Raw genomic sequence first — 16,833 nt, 5'->3', positions numbered from 1 at the left:
CAGATAAATGATCTATCTGCCTCACTATTCCCTGTTCTTTACAGAAGTACAAGATCTTACACTGCTGCTTTTGGATCAAGGTAGCAAGTATACCATACATATAATAAAGTGCAGCTTTTACAATCATTTGGAAAAGCCTTGGGTTTTAGAGTTTGCCCGTGTCCGTGGTTGTAGGTTCTGTCCTTCTGAGTAATTTCATAGTGTTGATTAACCTTTTCTCCAAGATGTGAAGTTCTTATCCCTCATCTTTGCCTTTTAAAATGTATTTGTTCAGTGCATTAAATTGGTCAGTGACCCTGATGCATATGAAATTCCAAGCTCAGTCATTATTTTCCTTCACTGCATCTCACTGCTTGTGGATTCCATAGAATTTGATCAGATCTTTAGAAATAATAGTCTTGGGCATTCTAGTGGTTTCTCAGTTTCTGTTTCCAAACTTTTCTAGATGGTAACTACTCCCATGGTAAGATGTAAATTTCAAATTGCATACAGAATTTATTGTCAACTAGTGTGATTATTTGTAGAGTGATCGACTTGGGAAATTCTGATCCCAGCATTAGAGTATACTGAGATATACATACTTCTAGCTTTGAGCACAGGATTGAAGAACACCCTTGCATTTGGGGCACACACATAGCCATTTCCCCTGGAACAAGCTCACTGGGTATCTCTTTCAATTTTTATGAGGCTGTGGAGTTTCCAGCCCACTGGTCATATTGAAATCAACACATGTAGAAGGGGAGCAGATGCAAGCATGTTAGATGAGACCACCACTACACGAGGCCACCAGCTTTTAAACATGTGGTCTACATGCAGAGGGTCCTTCCCTGTGGCTGAGGATGTTTGCGAATGCAGCATTCCTGATCACAGGAAGGGAGCTTGTGCGTGGAGCTTCTGTGCTCACAAGCTGATGACTGCACGGAGATGGGTTCAGCATGCCTGTTCCCACTCCCCCTCTGCACATGCTGATTTTTGTTGGCGTGTAGTCTCACGTGTGGAAGGCCAGACCGTAACCTTGGATCCATGTCTGTAAATGAGCATTGTTAATTTTCCACCTCCCAGGGCTGCTGTGGGAATTAATGAGAGATTATAAAATACTAAGTACATTGAATGTGCTATAGAAATCATAAAGCCATTGTGGGGACTATATGCATGACGTTATTTTACTTGCATCTTTATGGATTGGTTAACTGGGGCAAAGACTTTCCTCCTTACCCTTTTCCTCTCTCCCCACCCTCCACAATTCTCCACAATTCTCTTTCAGCCCTCCCTTCAGAAAGATGAAAGAACAGTCAGGAGAACAGTGACAACAACTGTTGCCAAGCTCCAGCTCCAAGTCAGACATTTTTCAGTTTGGCCTTGAGACTAAGGACTAAAACAATCTCTGCAAAAACGGGAGGGCCCATGTCGCACTGCTGCAAAGCATAAATGTGGTCCAGAGATAAGGATGTTTGTGGAAGGGAAGGCTGGGTCAAACTGCATGTGGTATTCATGCATCTCATAAACTCTGGACATCTGTATCCTATGCAGGGGGCTATGTCTATTTCCTGTGTTGACATTTGCCTCCTTTCTTGGCCTTTTGGCGAATGCCATTGCCTTTATGGGCTTCTCCACACCATCAAAGTGTTTCCCCAGTTACTCTATCCTTTGAGAGCTGCTCCCACAAGCCTTCATCCAGTAGCAATAGTATGATATTCTTTCCCACAGTCTCTAGATAGGCTAAGCAGGTTGCCCTTCAGGGATTTTTCTCCCCTTAAAAAAAACAATAACTGATTATACGTCCCTTCCAATGCAGGAGAAGGGGGAAAAGCACTCTTTTGTCAATTGTACCTTGAGGTTGTTAGTGTGTCTAAAATAAAGTCATGACTGAAGCTGTCTTGGTTGCTTTGCTGTCGTAGAGGTCTTAGACCAGTGGTGGCGAACCTATGGCATGTGTGCCAGAGGGGGCACGCAGAGCCCTCTCTGTGGGCACATGCGCCGTCGCCCCAGCACAGAAAAGCAGCCCCAGCAGCAGCAGCAGGAGAGGCGGCGGGAGGGATCCCTCAAGCTGCCTCATGGTGGCGACCCCTGCCGGCAGCCCTGGCTCTTGCACCGGGCAGCCTCTCTCCTCTCCTTCTTTTTGCAGCCACGAGGGGAGGGGTGGGGGGGAGAAAGTTGAGCTTCCTGGGTCCTCTCGCCGTCGCCGGGGCGCCTGCGAGCTTCCCTCTCCCCCTCGGCGGTGCAGGGCGACCTTGCTGCGGCTGCCCCCCCACGCCAGCCGGGATGGCTGGCGGCGTGTCCGGACTCTCCTCGAGCGGGCGCAGCTGCACCACTCCTGCTTTGTGCCACCAGCGTCTGTCCCGCACAGTGCGAATGGTGGTGAGACTGGAGCTGGCTCCGGCTGCCTGTGCCGCCCCCGGCCCTGCCCTCGGAGGAGGAGTCCCGCCAGGGCAACCTCCGCCCTTGCTTCTCACCCAGAACTGCTGCTGCTTGTGTGGCCTGGCCAACTTCCCGAGACTGCCATAAGTGGGCGATCCTGAGGTAACACAGCAACGTCCCCTTGCTTTCCCGCCGTCGCAGGGATTCTTCCCCTGGTACGATTGCCAAAGTTAGGACTTTTTGGAGGACTTTGATTCATAGGCACTTAACACACACACACACACACACGATTGCCAACCCCCAGTTTGGGCCTGGGAATCTCCCGGGATTACAATCGACTGCCTCTCTACACAGATCAGTTCCCTCCCCAAACTCCGCTGTCCCCCAGATCTCCAGGAATTTCCCGGCCTGAAGTTAGCAACCGTATTCAGGTTAAATTGCCGTGTTGGCACTTTACAATAAATAAGAGGGTTTTGGGTTGCAGTTTGGGCACTCGGTCTCTAAAAGGTTCGCCATCACTGTCTTAGACCAACTTACAGCTGTCAGTCCCTTGAGTTTGTTGGGATGTACACTGCCTCACTTTGTTATTTAAACAAAGACATCTTGTAGCACCCTCTGGGGGCAGGGGAACATCATACCTGGAGTCCACGGGGTCTTGAGAGCATGAGCCCAGCCACTGTTTCCTTACGCCAGTTACTTTATTTATCAATACAGACCCCTGAAGGTGTGGTTCGCTTCACCCACCTCAAGGTCACACTGTGTTACATAGGAGAAGAGCCACGATGCTGCAACCTGCCTCCTATTTCTGCCCTCTTCTTCTTCTCCAGCCAACAGCCTCCTCCCATTTCCCCTTCCTTCGTTTTTATAGCCCCAGCTTCACACCTTGAGTTACGCTCCACCCTCTTCTCTGTTCCTTGCCCGGCCTCAAAACACCTGGGCCCAGGGAGCTATTATTCTTCCACCCAGGTTTGTTCACTGCCACGGCACCTGTTGAGCTTTCCTGGGCCAGCCTGCAAAAGGTGCCCTTGATCCCAACCTGCTTCACCCAGGTGAGTCTTGCTGCTGGGCCCAAGGGCCTGCCCTGCCAGGTAGTTTGTTTCTGGGTAGCTTGCCACCCAACCACAACCCCTGCCGTTGTGCCTGTCAATTGGTGCAGATCAGAGAAACTAAGAGGGAATGATCAGGATAGTTCTGTTATTTCTACTCCCATCTTGGATTAGAAGTGGGTATCCTAATTTAGGAGGGGAGGAGACAACTCATGCAAAACAGCAGCAGAGGCAGCAGTCCTTCCTTGCACTGCCCCTATTTGGACAAAGAATTGCATTTTCCCATGCAAAAAATACTGTAGCTTAAGTGGGAAAAGGCGTAGTGCATGCACTACAAAAGTAAATAAGCATAAAAGAGGAAACAGGCAGGCACTCTTGTCTATGGCACTGATGGCAAAGCGGTGAATCTCTAATGAGTGACAGAATTACCTCTCGTCTTTACAAAGTTACATGTGGCTGAGTTTTCTGTTGCCTTGGAGGGTTCCTAGAGTTAAGGATGGAGTTGTCAAACATTGGAAGTGAGCGTAGCAGGATGCAGGTCAACGGGAAGTGGTCGAGATACTTAACACCTGTCAAAAGAGAGGAAGTGCCCGTGTGTAGCAGGACCTTTGGCATATGAGTTTTCTCTGGAGGGAAAGAGGTTGGTGACAGTGACCATGTGCACATATGCAAAGATCTATGAGACAAGCATCCTGACTGATTAAAAACTGGCTTTTCATTTGAAATTAACTTATTCTCTCACTTTTTATTCCCAAGTTTTGCAATTGTTCCCTCTGATATCCTCGAAGAGACGTTGGTTTTCATTGAAATTAGCTTGAAACCATTCTGTGCTTTACTGAGTGTCCACTTGATAAGGGGCTGCTGCCAATCCTAGCTCTCTGATGAGTGCACCTATGTAGTACACATGTTTGACCCATGGCTTACACATCAGTGCTTTGCACTGGTCTTCACTGCTGCTGTTTTCTTGCTTTGTAGCATCAAGTATTAGCCTATATTGACATCAGGATATTTGGATAGATGGGCTGCACCATTGATCTGTCAGAACTAGAATCATAGAGTTGGAAGGGACCACCAGGGCCATCTAGTCCAACCCCCTGCACATCAAGTTGTACATCTCTCTGAAGGGCATCAAGTCATACATCTCTCTGAAGTCTTCCGCATGCATGTTAGTCCAGTCCACAGTGTACCATAAGAAGAGAGTCAGAGTAGATAAGATTAACCACCCATGATATCGAACTCTCAGAGCAAAACCCAACCACTGTCCTTACCCCAAAAAGGTTCTTTTGGGAAGTAGATTAATTTCACACACCCATGTTACTTCTAGCAGTATCAGATTACTTTGATTAATCTTTTGCCTCACTGAAATGTACCTTCTCTTCAGCTCAAAAGAACCAGGTGTGGTAAACAGTTCTATTGAATTATTACATCTTTTAACATGCTTTACTACTTTCATGTGGTGTTTCTTCACAGCAAACCAGCGAGGGTGGCCATTGTTCAGAATATGATTTTTAATAGAAACTCTGAAATCTGCTTTTAAGGTAGAAGAAGGAGAATGGGACTTGCTTGTATGCTGCCTGTTGAAATAATTCTTGTCTGTGTTACAGTAGCACCTTAACTGATGTACTAAAGGGATGCAGTGTTACGACAGTTTCGGGAGCATTTTGGGTACTACTTTTTAATTATTAGCCTTCAGTATTGTGATATCAGAACAAAGATGTCCTGGAAGAGCACTTTGTGCTCAATTGTTTTGGGTTATACTTAAACCATTTTCACTTTACGCTGCAGTTTTCTGTCTCTACTACTGGTTTGATAGGACTGTTGCTATCTGGAGGGTGAGACAATAAGGGGGGGAGGGGTCTTGGTTCACTTCCTTTGAGTGGTTATCAAGTGGGCTCTGGAGCTGGCTGGCTTGATAAGACGTTTTCCAGGAAGTTGTTGTAAACGAAGAGGTTTCTGCAACGTGTATTGTCCTGAAGGCGACAGGTCACCAGGAAGTGGGGGGGGGGAGATAAAATTTCATCACAGAGCAAGGGATTAGGGAAAGCATTAGTGGACAAATAACAGCCGGCCTCTAGACCCACTATCAAAACTGAGCATGGGGAAGGGGAAAAGGAGGGCCACATTTCAGTGGTTACTGAGACCCATAGGATAGGGGCCCTTACCTCGCTGCTTTTTATAGCGTGTTTCCACATATACTTTCGCCTGCAGTCTGTGGGCCAAGCTAAACGGTATAGTTTTTCAAAAGTTTTAAAAGAATTTCCTTTTTTTTCTGTTTCACATGGGGCAAAAACGCACGGTCGCTTTAGCCTCCTTTATTCCCTGTTTCAGCCAGGATTCAGCCAGGAAAGAATGCATGCGTTTTGCCGAATGTGCATTCGATCCTGGCTGAATCCTGGCTGAAACGGAATAAAGGAGGCTAAAGCGACCATGTGTTTTTGCCCATGGAATATCTGTGCAAATGGAACAGCAAAATCGGTGAAATAACGTCCCCCAACACTGTTTCTACTGGGGGGAAGGGGAGGCAAGAGCCCTTGATGCCATTCTGAGCCAATTCAGAAGCCAAATCATTGGCCCTGTGGCTCAAGACTATTTAAGAAATTTGAAGGTGGTACAATAGAAGTGTTGTTTCCCACAGCATACCCACTTGACTATTTTTGTTCCACTTTTAGCTCAGGTCAACCTGGTTTAGCAGGGGGGTTTAACTACAAAAACCTGCAGAACTTTCTTATCAGACATACTAAAGTGGGATGATGTTCACACAGTGAGAAAATGATAGCTTTATTGTGCCATTTCCAACTCTGTGTGGGGAAAAAAACTGGTACGATTTCAGTCTCAAGAGTGCTACTTCAATTATGTTTTCTGTCAGAATGTAGCCTGTAATCCTTGGTGGAAGTGCAGATATATCCTGGTAGTTCTCCCACAGACTACAAATCTATATCTCCAGTCTGCAGCAGGCCCCATGAATAAATATCTTTTCCACGAGTCTCGCAAATCTGTATCCTTGGTTTAGCCACGTCTGTGTCTGCATGCAAACACGGTAAGATATGCCCTTTGGGAGGCCTGGCCCCCATCAGATTTCTAGCTAGAGAGATTTTGAAACAGCTCCCATCCTAGAGGAGCTGATCCTCTGCACCTCTCTCCTTTCCTGCATCCCAGAGAGGAAGCAGCCTGTACTGCCACATTTGGTTTCTTAGTGATTATGTCCATAAACCTAATTGCACTTCTGTAACAACAGTTTAGAAAAGATAACAGCGCAGGCAGTTTGGTTAAAACTAGCCTTAAGTAAGCATTACTTCATAAATAGCCAGATTAGTATGTTTCAAAATAAGGAAGCTTGGTCCCAAGACACCCATGTTAAACCATATCTAATATTCAACACAGCTTGATGGTGCTTCAGCAAAAGGGAGTTGCAAAGCACATGTACTGCATAGTGTAGCCGAATGGAAGCTGCTAGAAGAGCTGTTTTACTGTCTGTCTGATCTTTCCCAAAGGAGTTGTGAGTGTGATTGAATGGCCTTAAGCCCTCTGTTTCCTGACTTCTAGGGCCCCCGGAATGTTATGTTTTGCGTTTTTCACATAGTATGAAGTGGTGACTTGCAAATAAATTTGATTTGGGTTCAGACGGATTTAGCTGGCTTGCCGTCTGGCAGTCCATGTGAGAGACTTTGCTGCCTCAGAGCTGCCATATTTTGCTGTGGCCATTTTTATCTAACTTTGGCTGAGCAAAATGTATAGATAACCTTCCTTCCAGTGGCCAGGCGCATGTGAAACAGCAAGCAGTCCCACCAGCTTGGCTGGCTGATAGTAAAGGAGGTGCTCAAGATATCCATTTGTGGAAGCCCATCAGCCTAATGTCTGGTCTCATTCTTCAGCAGATCTTCTTGGCCATGAACTCTGACATCTCTTCACCCCTAAGGTTTGACTACAGTGTAGTACACATTGCTTTTCTCCCCCCCCCCCCGATAAGGAATGCATCAAAGTTTCTTGCCATAGGGATGTGAAGTAGAAGTGGATGATCCTGTCTTGGAAACTACAACAGTGTGGTGTTGTTGTAAAGGGTCTACTCTTAAGTTCAGATATTGTCTCTGCCAAGGCTGGAGCAATCTGGTAGGGATGGGCTAGCCTCCGTCGTCTCTTTTCTCCAGGCAAGAATTAGTAAAGCCAAACTGCTTTTCCATTTTCTGGTGAAGGAAATGAAGATCCCCATTGAAACATATCTCTTACTTGAGACATAAGATGGTTAGTTTTCCTGCGAAATTGTAGCCTGAGTGGATTTGATAATAATGTAAGATGTTAATGCCTACCTTAAATTCAGAAATTGGCTTCCAGTCTTGGAGTGCAATTATGTCCCTTTTAGTTGCTTAAGGAATCTACAGTGTAGTAAGGGGTGATGAAAATTTAGCGGGGATGTTAAAATTGGCATGATTAGGCCGCCTGTGCACTTAAACCATGTAGTCTGAATATGAAGAAGCATGTGAGACATTCTTTTGTTCGACATCCCTTTTAGTACTTCACTTGCCACTTAACCACCCTCTTTCATTTGTTCAATAATTTTGGAGAGTTTTTCTTGTATTTTCTCTAACTTTTAAAAACTCTTTCTTTCCTTTTTCTCATCCATTATCAGTTCACTAATTATTTAAATCAGTGCTAGGGTTCATCTTCATTATTTCCTTTGTATTCCCTTCATAGCCTTTGTCTGTTTTACATCTTTTAAACCCCTTCCCATTTGCTGTTCTCTTTTATCTTTCTTTGATTTTCTTAATAGTTGTTGATTGAATGGAATTCTGATTATTCTGCGACTGATTCCTGAGGGTCATGAAGAATATAAAATGGGGATCCTCTTTCCTTGCTTTATTGGATTTACTAAATACATCAGTTAAGCAGCATATAAATGGGAGTGAGCAGATCTACTGACTGCAGAAGGTGCCAGGATAGTAATGGATTAGACACCAGTGTGCTGTTTTATATTTTAAAATTGTCAAAAGGACGGGAGCAGAAGAGTAAAAACGAATAGCACACCATTTGTCTTCTTAAAGGCTATTAGTGACATCTTAAGGCTCTGCATTACACTCAGTGTAGAATGAACCGGTTCTCCAGAAACAACAGACCAGGGATGACCAGCTTCTGCCTTTTCAGGGACCTCTTTGTTCTCTACGCAGTGATCTGAGAGCCAGAAGCATATTTTTGTGCACAAATTAATCCTCCTCACAACTGGTCAGGCTTCTTGATAAAAGCGGCACTGTCTGTTTTATTTATTTATTTACTTCATTTAATCCCGGTCATTCCACCCAGTGGGGACCCAAAATGGCTTACAACATTCTCCTCTCCTCCATTTTATCATCACAGTAACCCCGGAAGGTAGCCTAGACTGAGTGTGTGTGGCTGTCCACGGGTCACCCAGCAAGCTTCCATGTGGTGTGGGGTTTGAACCTGGGTATCCCAGATCTTAGTCCAGCACTCTTAACCACTACACCACACTGGCTCTCAATGTATGATTACATGCAGCTCAAAGTTTTATTTTGTTTTTCAGTCATACCTTGATTGAAGTTTGGTAGAACTATCAGGTGGCAAATAAAATATTTCAGGAGCCAGATCCAGCCTGTGTCTTTTCAGTGGGCCATTTCTGCAATAGACAATGAAGCATCAGAGTTATTCTACTGCCAGTAACACTGAAAAGGAACCTCAGTGTTAACATGACAAATGGGATATTTGAAAATAGATTAAATGTAGTTCAGTTGTGTAGTATTGAAGAAATGACATAGTGCTGTCCCTTACAGAACTCTCATCTTGTAATAACTTGAGAAGGAGATGTTGCTGAGAATACTTCAGCTAACATCATTGTTCAGTACGTTATGCCAAAATCAAAACTGCTAGGACCACATGGCAAGAAAAATCATAAGGGAAGGTCAGATATTCTGATTATAGAGAATAGTTTTGTGTTTCGATCATGTCCATAAGAAGATTTGTAGTTGATTTAAGTTTGAGAGGGAATCAGTTATATCAAGTGAGGATTTGTGCAAATGCTCCTTAAGTGATACTGAATAGATTGTTGTGTTTTTTTCAGACCAGGAGGCAGACTTATAAGTGTAAACTAAGCAATAAAATGCCGTCCAACCGATTGGAAACTATTTCTTCTCCCCTCTCCCGCACAAGAATGAGAGGGGATTTAGTGACAAATTCAAAATGTGAGTGCTGCTTTGAAAAAACACATAACTGAGTCTCTGCGAGAAAGGCAGAGTATAAATGAAATAAGCAAGTATGAGTAGAACTCACTGTAGCCCCCAGTGTCTGAAACTTGGCAAGCGGAGATATCAGAGGGAAAAAAAGAAGTGAGCAGCAAGAATAACCAGAGCTACAATGTAATATGGACAAAAAATAACTTCTTTTTCAGTTTCCAGTGTTGTCTCCAAATATTAGCGGTTACAGTAAGATTTTCACTGTCTGTCTTATATAGCTCCTGTCTCTGTTTTTAGACTCAATTTAGGTTGTTGGGCTGTTTTTTGTTTTTGTTTTAAATTTCACCTAACATAGAATCCTTCCAACTTCAGAGAAAAACGGACCTCATTGGTGATATGGAAAGATCTGATACCAAACCTCCATGTGATTTTCCTCCCCTCCCTTGCTCCCAGGTTGGCTGCCTGCTAGGGGACTCTGTGACCTTCTGTGATAATGAAATCTCCAGATGGTGCCAGAACATCCGGCCCTGAGTACTGTGGGGGCAGCACAAGGAGCCTTGTTTATTTGCTAGGGAAGAAGAGAGGCTGGAGAAAACCAAGCAACTGAGCAGATGGTTGTACAAACACATCTTGGCCAGCACTGAAGTATCTTCTTTCCTGCATGCTTAGGTGTCTCCTTTCTTAAACCATGACTGATCCTCCTGCATCTCCTTGCCCTTGTCTATTCTGAGCACTACTTTGTTTCCACTTAAAAAATCAAGAGTGGAGCATGAAGAGATTACTTTGTTCCTTAGTTATGTGAGGTACTCAACAAATGACTGAGGGCAGCGCTTTTGCCTTGGTTAGATTCTGGATAACATATATGAGGACATACAAGAATAGAGGAAGTCCAGTGAGTCTGACTTTGGATGGGGCGCATATAAAGTAGGAGGGATTTGAATGGTTAACAGAGAACAGGATTCCTCAGAGGCTTCTGTGCTGTGGGCAAGAGCAGAGGTGGCAAGTATTGTGTGGACAGAGTCCAGTATCACAGGCTGAATATGAAAATGCATCATTACAGGAGATGAAAGCACCGTAAAATTGAAAAGGAAGATTGACTCTGATAGCCAGTTTATATAATCCGGTGGTTTTCCAGACTACTGCCTACAGAAAACCCTTTCCACGTTGTTACATCTGCTATGGAACCTTTATGTGTTGCAGAGGATTCTGGGATATAGTCTAGTTATATCACCTTGAGGCTTTGCCATCATATCACATCAACATTTGTAAAGAAGTCTGGAGCTCAACAGTTAGGCAACTGTTTGAGGTACCACTGTAAGGCTTTAAAGAATGCCCAGATTGATCCGTGAATCCTACAAAATGGAAATGTGAAGGCCAAGGAAATTATCTAGTAGGATAAAGGAGCGATAGCACTGGATGCAAGCCAAAGCAAGCAGGGCTTCTTCAGCATACAAGTAATAAATGCTGAGAACAAACCGCTTTGGAATGGCTGGCAGTGTTAGCAGAGAGGAGGGAGCCCATTGCTACTCGTAGACAAACATTGTTTAGAATTTTTTCATATACAAAGGTAACTCTAGATAACAATCCAAAACTTGCTAGGAATTTGAAATGCAAGCTAAATTTGAGGTAGATTGTGGTGATTGATGGTGGGGTTCTCCTTGTTTCTCACAGCCCATCCCCAGAGGAAGGCATGGGAGATGAATTTGACCTGATGGATCACTCAGACTTGTACATCTTGGACTTCAGTACGTGAGCATTTCCTCCTCATGTCTTCTTTCAGTTGATTTTTAATTCTAGGTTTGGGCTCCTGTTTTTGTTTTGTTTTAACTTGGCTGAAGTAGCTACAGCCTTTCTGCCACTTTTGATCCACTGAATAAGCTTTCTACAGCATTTCATTCATTGTTATCTTCAATTGTTTCTGTGCTTTTCCCTAGAAGGGCAGTTTTATCATATAATATGCTTCTGTTTCTTCAGGTCCCAACTTAAAAACACTGTGTAAACTAGCAGTGATCCAGTACAACCTGGACCAGTCCTGCCTCCCTCATGACATCAGGTAAAGCTTCATGCGCGCATGCCATACATTCGTTGTCTCTGACCACTGAACCCCAGACTAGAGAAGGTAGTTCAGGAGACATTGTTACACAGTTGTACAGAATCATGCTTACTATGCTGGATCTAACTGAGAAGCCAACCACAGACACTATACACACACACACACACACAAAAGATTGACTTGTGGAGATCCTGCATTTTAGGCATGTCTGGAATTGGGAAAGCTTGAGCAGGAGAGACAATGACCGTTGAAACTGCTGAGTTGTCTTTGCATCCCAGCCCATCTCTTTCCTCCTGCTGTCAGCTTTATACTTGTTGGTGACTCACTTTATCTAAATTCTTAAAACCATATAGCAACACAAAATTTCCTAACAGAACTGATTATTACTCCATTCCTGTCTCTCCCTCAGCCTCTTCACATCCAGTTTTTCGGTACATTATTCCTCTCAGCAGGAGGGAGACAGAGCGGCAGGCAGGACTCTGTTGCAGCAAAAGGGTGACTCTCCTTGTGTCTCTGTGACTTTCCTGGTGCCCTAAATGGAGGCAGTCAGTCACAGTCACCAAGCAAGGCAGTCTCCCGAGAATGAGAGCATTGCGGATCCTTTTTCCCGATTTCCCAATCCAAGCTCTTTGTCATACCTATATTTTTTCCTGTTATTATGATGGAATATATAAAACAAATGCAGTACAAATTACTGTACATGAAAACATTAGTAAATAAAAAATTAAATACATTAAAATATTAATAGTACAACTTACTAAGACCATAGAAGGTAATATGAAGGCTACCATTATTCACTAAGGACCATTACTAATCTTGTTTATCCTCAAGCTTCATCGTCTTGTCAATGTAAGAATAATGTAAGAACAAAAACTCATTAATAAGCAGTGATATAGGTTAAAACAGGACTCAGCATGGCTTTTCATTTGCACTGTCATTCATAACTATCGTACTATTGACTTGTAGATAATGTACTAAATTATACTTGTACTCTGTTGATACCACAAAATATCCTTCAAAGAAACTTATCAAGTTGCTTAATACCTGCTTGCATTTGCCTCCCCTTTTAGCTTATACAAATCCTCAACCATAATTGTTGTGGGTTTGTTATACAAAATAAACTTCAAAACTAATCTCCCACAAGTCCAGTATAGCTTGTGTGATACCCAACAGACTGTTTGTGAATAAGAACGGAATCTTTGGAAGGATATATATTTTTACTGTAGCAATCCTTCTCAACTGTGAGAATTTCAAATATGACCATTCACGTAATTGTGCTTTAATTTCATTGAGAAGCCTTCACTGGTTAATTTTCATGACTTTATTTGCACCCTTAGTAATCCATATTCCTAGATACCTTATAGGTGTTGATTCCTATTAACTGACTTCGTTCACCCTTTACCAAATGCCAAAGATTCTTCCCCCTGCATTCAGGTTTCTTAACATTTATTTTGTATCCTGAAACAAATTATCTGCTTCTGTATGGCTTGTGGGCGATAGGTAATAAAGGCTGAAAGACTGAAGCAAATGTAAAATAGTGCACTTTTTAAAATTTAAGAAGTGACTCCTTTGAGTTCATACCTGCCTTTAAGCCTCGTGCTTTGTCTTTGCAGATGGGAGCTCACCGCAATGACAACAAACAGCAACATCAGCCGGCCGATCTTCTCCTCCCATGGATAACCTGGTCTCTTGCTCCCCCTCTCAGCCGCCTTCAACCCTTGCCTTGCAGATGTCACCTTCTGTCTCCCTTGCCGTGCATGAATGTTAGCCTCTTCAGGAAACTCACCAAAAGGGATTGCTGTACTGCCCAGCACGAGGAGGGCTCCACTGGCCTCTCCCGCTGCTGCATCTGTCCTACCTGTCATGCTGCCAGGACCTTGGCCTAAAGGCAGCGCGCAAACGGAATCGGGTGGCACACTCCATGGAGGAGGAAGGCGGGTGTGTTTTTTACTCTCGCTGCTGGAAGCTACAGCTTTACATCTATTTCCTGCTGTGGTAAAATTTGAATGAATAGAAACAAAAGGAAGGGGGAAGATATCTCAGGAGTAACTGGTGTAAGACCAGGGTATGCTTCATATACTATAGGATCAAAGGCAAAAACTCTTCAAGGCTCAGCTTCTCCACATCCCCAGCTGTTTAGAGTGCCTGGCCTCCGTTAAGCCAAGGGATGAACTGGGTGCCCTAAGCCACTCTGCCTGCTTGGTTGTGGGCACAGAGAAGCATGCCTGGTCTTACACATTTCAGACCTTTGACTGGGTTTGCCCCTCCCAGTGGGCAATCAGAGAAACTTCATATGACACTCAAGCACTCACTGCTTCTACAGTAGTACGGATTTCTGCATGGTCAGAGTCTTCACCGGGCGAAGAAAGGAGAATGGCAACTCTGGCTGGGCTGCCAGTGAAGATCCAACTTGTATAAGACTGAGTAGACTGGAGACTTTTCCTGTGCCTGTTGCAGGAGGGGTCAGTGCAGGAGCTGAAATGCTGCTGCCCAGTTTGATGTGTAAAAGCGGCAGCTTTGGATTTATAAACAGTCCTGGAGGAAAAAGCCAAACTGGTGGTTGTGTGCGTCAGTACTTTTCATGGCTGGAGGAGGGGTGAGTGGTGGACCTATATAGGAGCTGTGGACACACAGGCAGGAGTCCACAAGGCAGAACTGGTACAGTGTAATGGCTAAGAGGTGAACCAGGCAGTTATATCAGTTTTTTGATTGGCAGCCTACTATTTCTAACCTCAGTCCACATCTGTAACATGGGGATAATACTCTCCTGACTTACAGGGGTGTTGTAGAGACTGCAAAACTGCTGGATGTATGATTAAGCAAATGCTGAGTATTACTAAATCAGGCTTCGCGGTTAACCTTGTTTGGTAAGATTTTTCTGCTAGCCAGGATAACCAAGAGCCTTAAGTTTATCTACCTCCGTTTTGGGGTGGAATATGAGAAGGGGATGATTTTGCTTCTGGTTTGATTTATCCCTCTGTTTTCTCATTTCCTTCTGCATTCATGAGAGCTTGATGCGTGCTTTTACATGCTGAAAGCTTTGTGCTCCAAAGTTTGAAAAAGAACCCATGGTTAGCCAAAAGCATCAGGAATGGGGAGGACGGATGATTGTACTGCTTTCTTATTCTGTCGGGGACCCAGCATTGAGCTCTGTTGTGAGCTTATCTGTGATGCTTGAGAGCAAATGGCCTCATATAGAGAGCAATTCCAGGAAAAAACCCAGTGTCATTAGAAACACAGTAAAATGATGGGTGTGGTGTACATTATATATGCATAGGTATGTTAGGAAGAAAAAGTTGGCTGGATCCTACCCTTATCCTACCACTCCACTGACCAACCTTCAAACCCTTCCTCTAATTTAAATGGCTCTTCCTCCAACAGAAGAACTGCTTAAGTTGGAGAAAGAATGGATTCATGCCAGTGTGTGTTCCAGAGGTATGAAAAGCAGTGCAGGAACCATGGCCATGGGCCTAAACCAAGTGCATCTCCAGTGGGAGACTGGTTCCCATGTTTTCCATCTTGGCAAAGTCACCTAGAGAGCAATCCTAAGAAGGTCTACTCAGAATCCTGTGTGTGTGTGTGAAGTGCCATCAAGTTACAACTGACTTAATGGCAACCCTGGCAACCCCATAGGGTTTTTAAGGCATGTGGTTAAGCAGAGGTTTTTTGCCATTGCCTTCCTCTGCGAAGTCTTCCTTGGTGGTCTCCCATCAAAGCAGCAACCCTTTTTAGCTCCCAAGATCTGACAAGTTCGGGCTATACTATACCATTCCACACCCCCACTCAGAATCCTACTTGTGTCTATTCAATGAGGCCTACTGCCAGGAAAGTGTTCTTAGGATTGCACTGTTGCAGTGCATTCCTAAGGAGAGTTACTCCAATCTAAGCCCATTCATTTCAATTGGCTTAGACTGGAGTAACTCTCCTTAGGAAAGCACTGTTAGTTCACATATATGTGTTTGTCAGCCAACATAGAACAGGCATTGCAGGTAGAACTTGGGTAATGTCTTCACATTATCTTAAACCATGGCACTTCTCATCAAAGTCCGTTCATGTGTTTAGGATGCCATCACTCAGGGGTAAAGTAACCTGCATGTGTGAACTTGTGTGTATTGCACATCATTTGGTAGAAAGAAGGTGGTCCAAGCTACCTCTTTTTTCTGTTTTTGCCTCTTTTGGTGTCCTCTGAAACATATTCTCGGATAAGTTTTGGCTGAAATATTTTGCAGGATTCATGGATGCCAACACATGCAATTTAATCTTACTTTGCATCAGTCCTAAGCAATCTGTTCAGTTTCCGAAGAGCATTTAAAAACTAGCTGTTCCTAGTTCACTTAATTTTAGGAAAAAGGTTTCTGCATTGGACCATGTATCTGCAGAGCGAGGCAGGAGATGTGTCACCTGCGCTCTCATCCACTAGCGGCAGGCCTTCCAGAAGGCACCAAAGAAGGCAGCTCCGTAGGGGCTTATGATTCAGGTGGTGGGGCTTTGTGAACTGACCCAAGGGTCCCAACCCATGGGCTAGAGATCACTGCACTAAGCAACTCTGAGGTGTTCAACTGTTTTCTTTGCCAAGAACTACTCTATTGTACAATGTGTTGGCTAGAAGTACTGTATTGTACACTCATCTGCTCATTCCAGTATCATACCTTAAGTCTGACCCAAATTTAGTCACTGGCGAGAGTTTACTTGGTGCCGCAGAGAACCAACTGGCTGCGTGGGATTCAGTTCCATCTTCTGCTGTTCTTCACAAGATCCTGTGGTAGAATTGTATTTTACCTTTCGATTCCAGTTGCTAGCAGCAAACAGCCAAGATTCATCCTCTGCTCAGTGCTACTCTGCTCACAACTGAAAATGGAACCGGCGGATCAGAAGAATGAAAGGTATTTGCTTTGAAACATTGGCTGGAATCCCAAGGGGGGAGGGGCAGTTTTCACCAATCCCCACCTCCAACGGCAGGCGTCCGACTCTCCTCCAAGGTCCGCTCTCCTGGCAGCATTTTAGGGGCGTTTTGGGCTGCAGCTGGAGGGGAGAGGTGGGGAGGTTGCACTCCAGGGATGGAAGTCCTTCTGTCTGTGGAAATTTTAGGGGAGATCCAACCCTATCTTTTACAGACTCATTTCAGATTTTTTGTTTGTCTATTTAAAGCTGATTATGATTCAGAATAATAATCCTGAAGCCAGACAATAGCTTTTAAGAT

General features: G+C 44.2%; 1 protein-coding gene across 2 annotated transcripts in view; it reads left to right on the top strand.

The window, feature by feature from the left end:
• The window catches only part of KLHDC3 (kelch domain containing 3), a 27,700-nt gene extending 14,211 nt beyond the window's left edge, over positions 1-13,489 (top strand). Inside the window, exons 8-10 of one of the 2 annotated variants that reach the window (XM_056853062.1) lie at positions 11,252-11,325; positions 11,555-11,633; positions 13,247-13,489. In XM_056853062.1, coding sequence (XP_056709040.1) covers positions 11,252-11,325; positions 11,555-11,633; positions 13,247-13,313 — 220 coding nt within the window. In that variant the 3' untranslated portion in view covers positions 13,314-13,489. Of the gene's footprint in view, positions 1-7,276; positions 7,353-11,251; positions 11,326-11,554; positions 11,634-13,246 lie in introns of those variants that run through there. The other variant, XM_056853063.1, reaches the window with a different exon arrangement.
• Positions 13,490-16,833: the final 3,344 nt, after the last annotated feature.

This window comes from Euleptes europaea, chromosome 7 (genome assembly GCF_029931775.1).
Source record: "Euleptes europaea isolate rEulEur1 chromosome 7, rEulEur1.hap1, whole genome shotgun sequence".
Lineage (NCBI taxonomy): Eukaryota > Metazoa > Chordata > Lepidosauria > Squamata > Sphaerodactylidae > Euleptes > Euleptes europaea.
The sequence above is the reverse complement of the archived record's forward strand: the minus strand, read 5'-3'. Positions and strand labels throughout refer to the sequence as shown.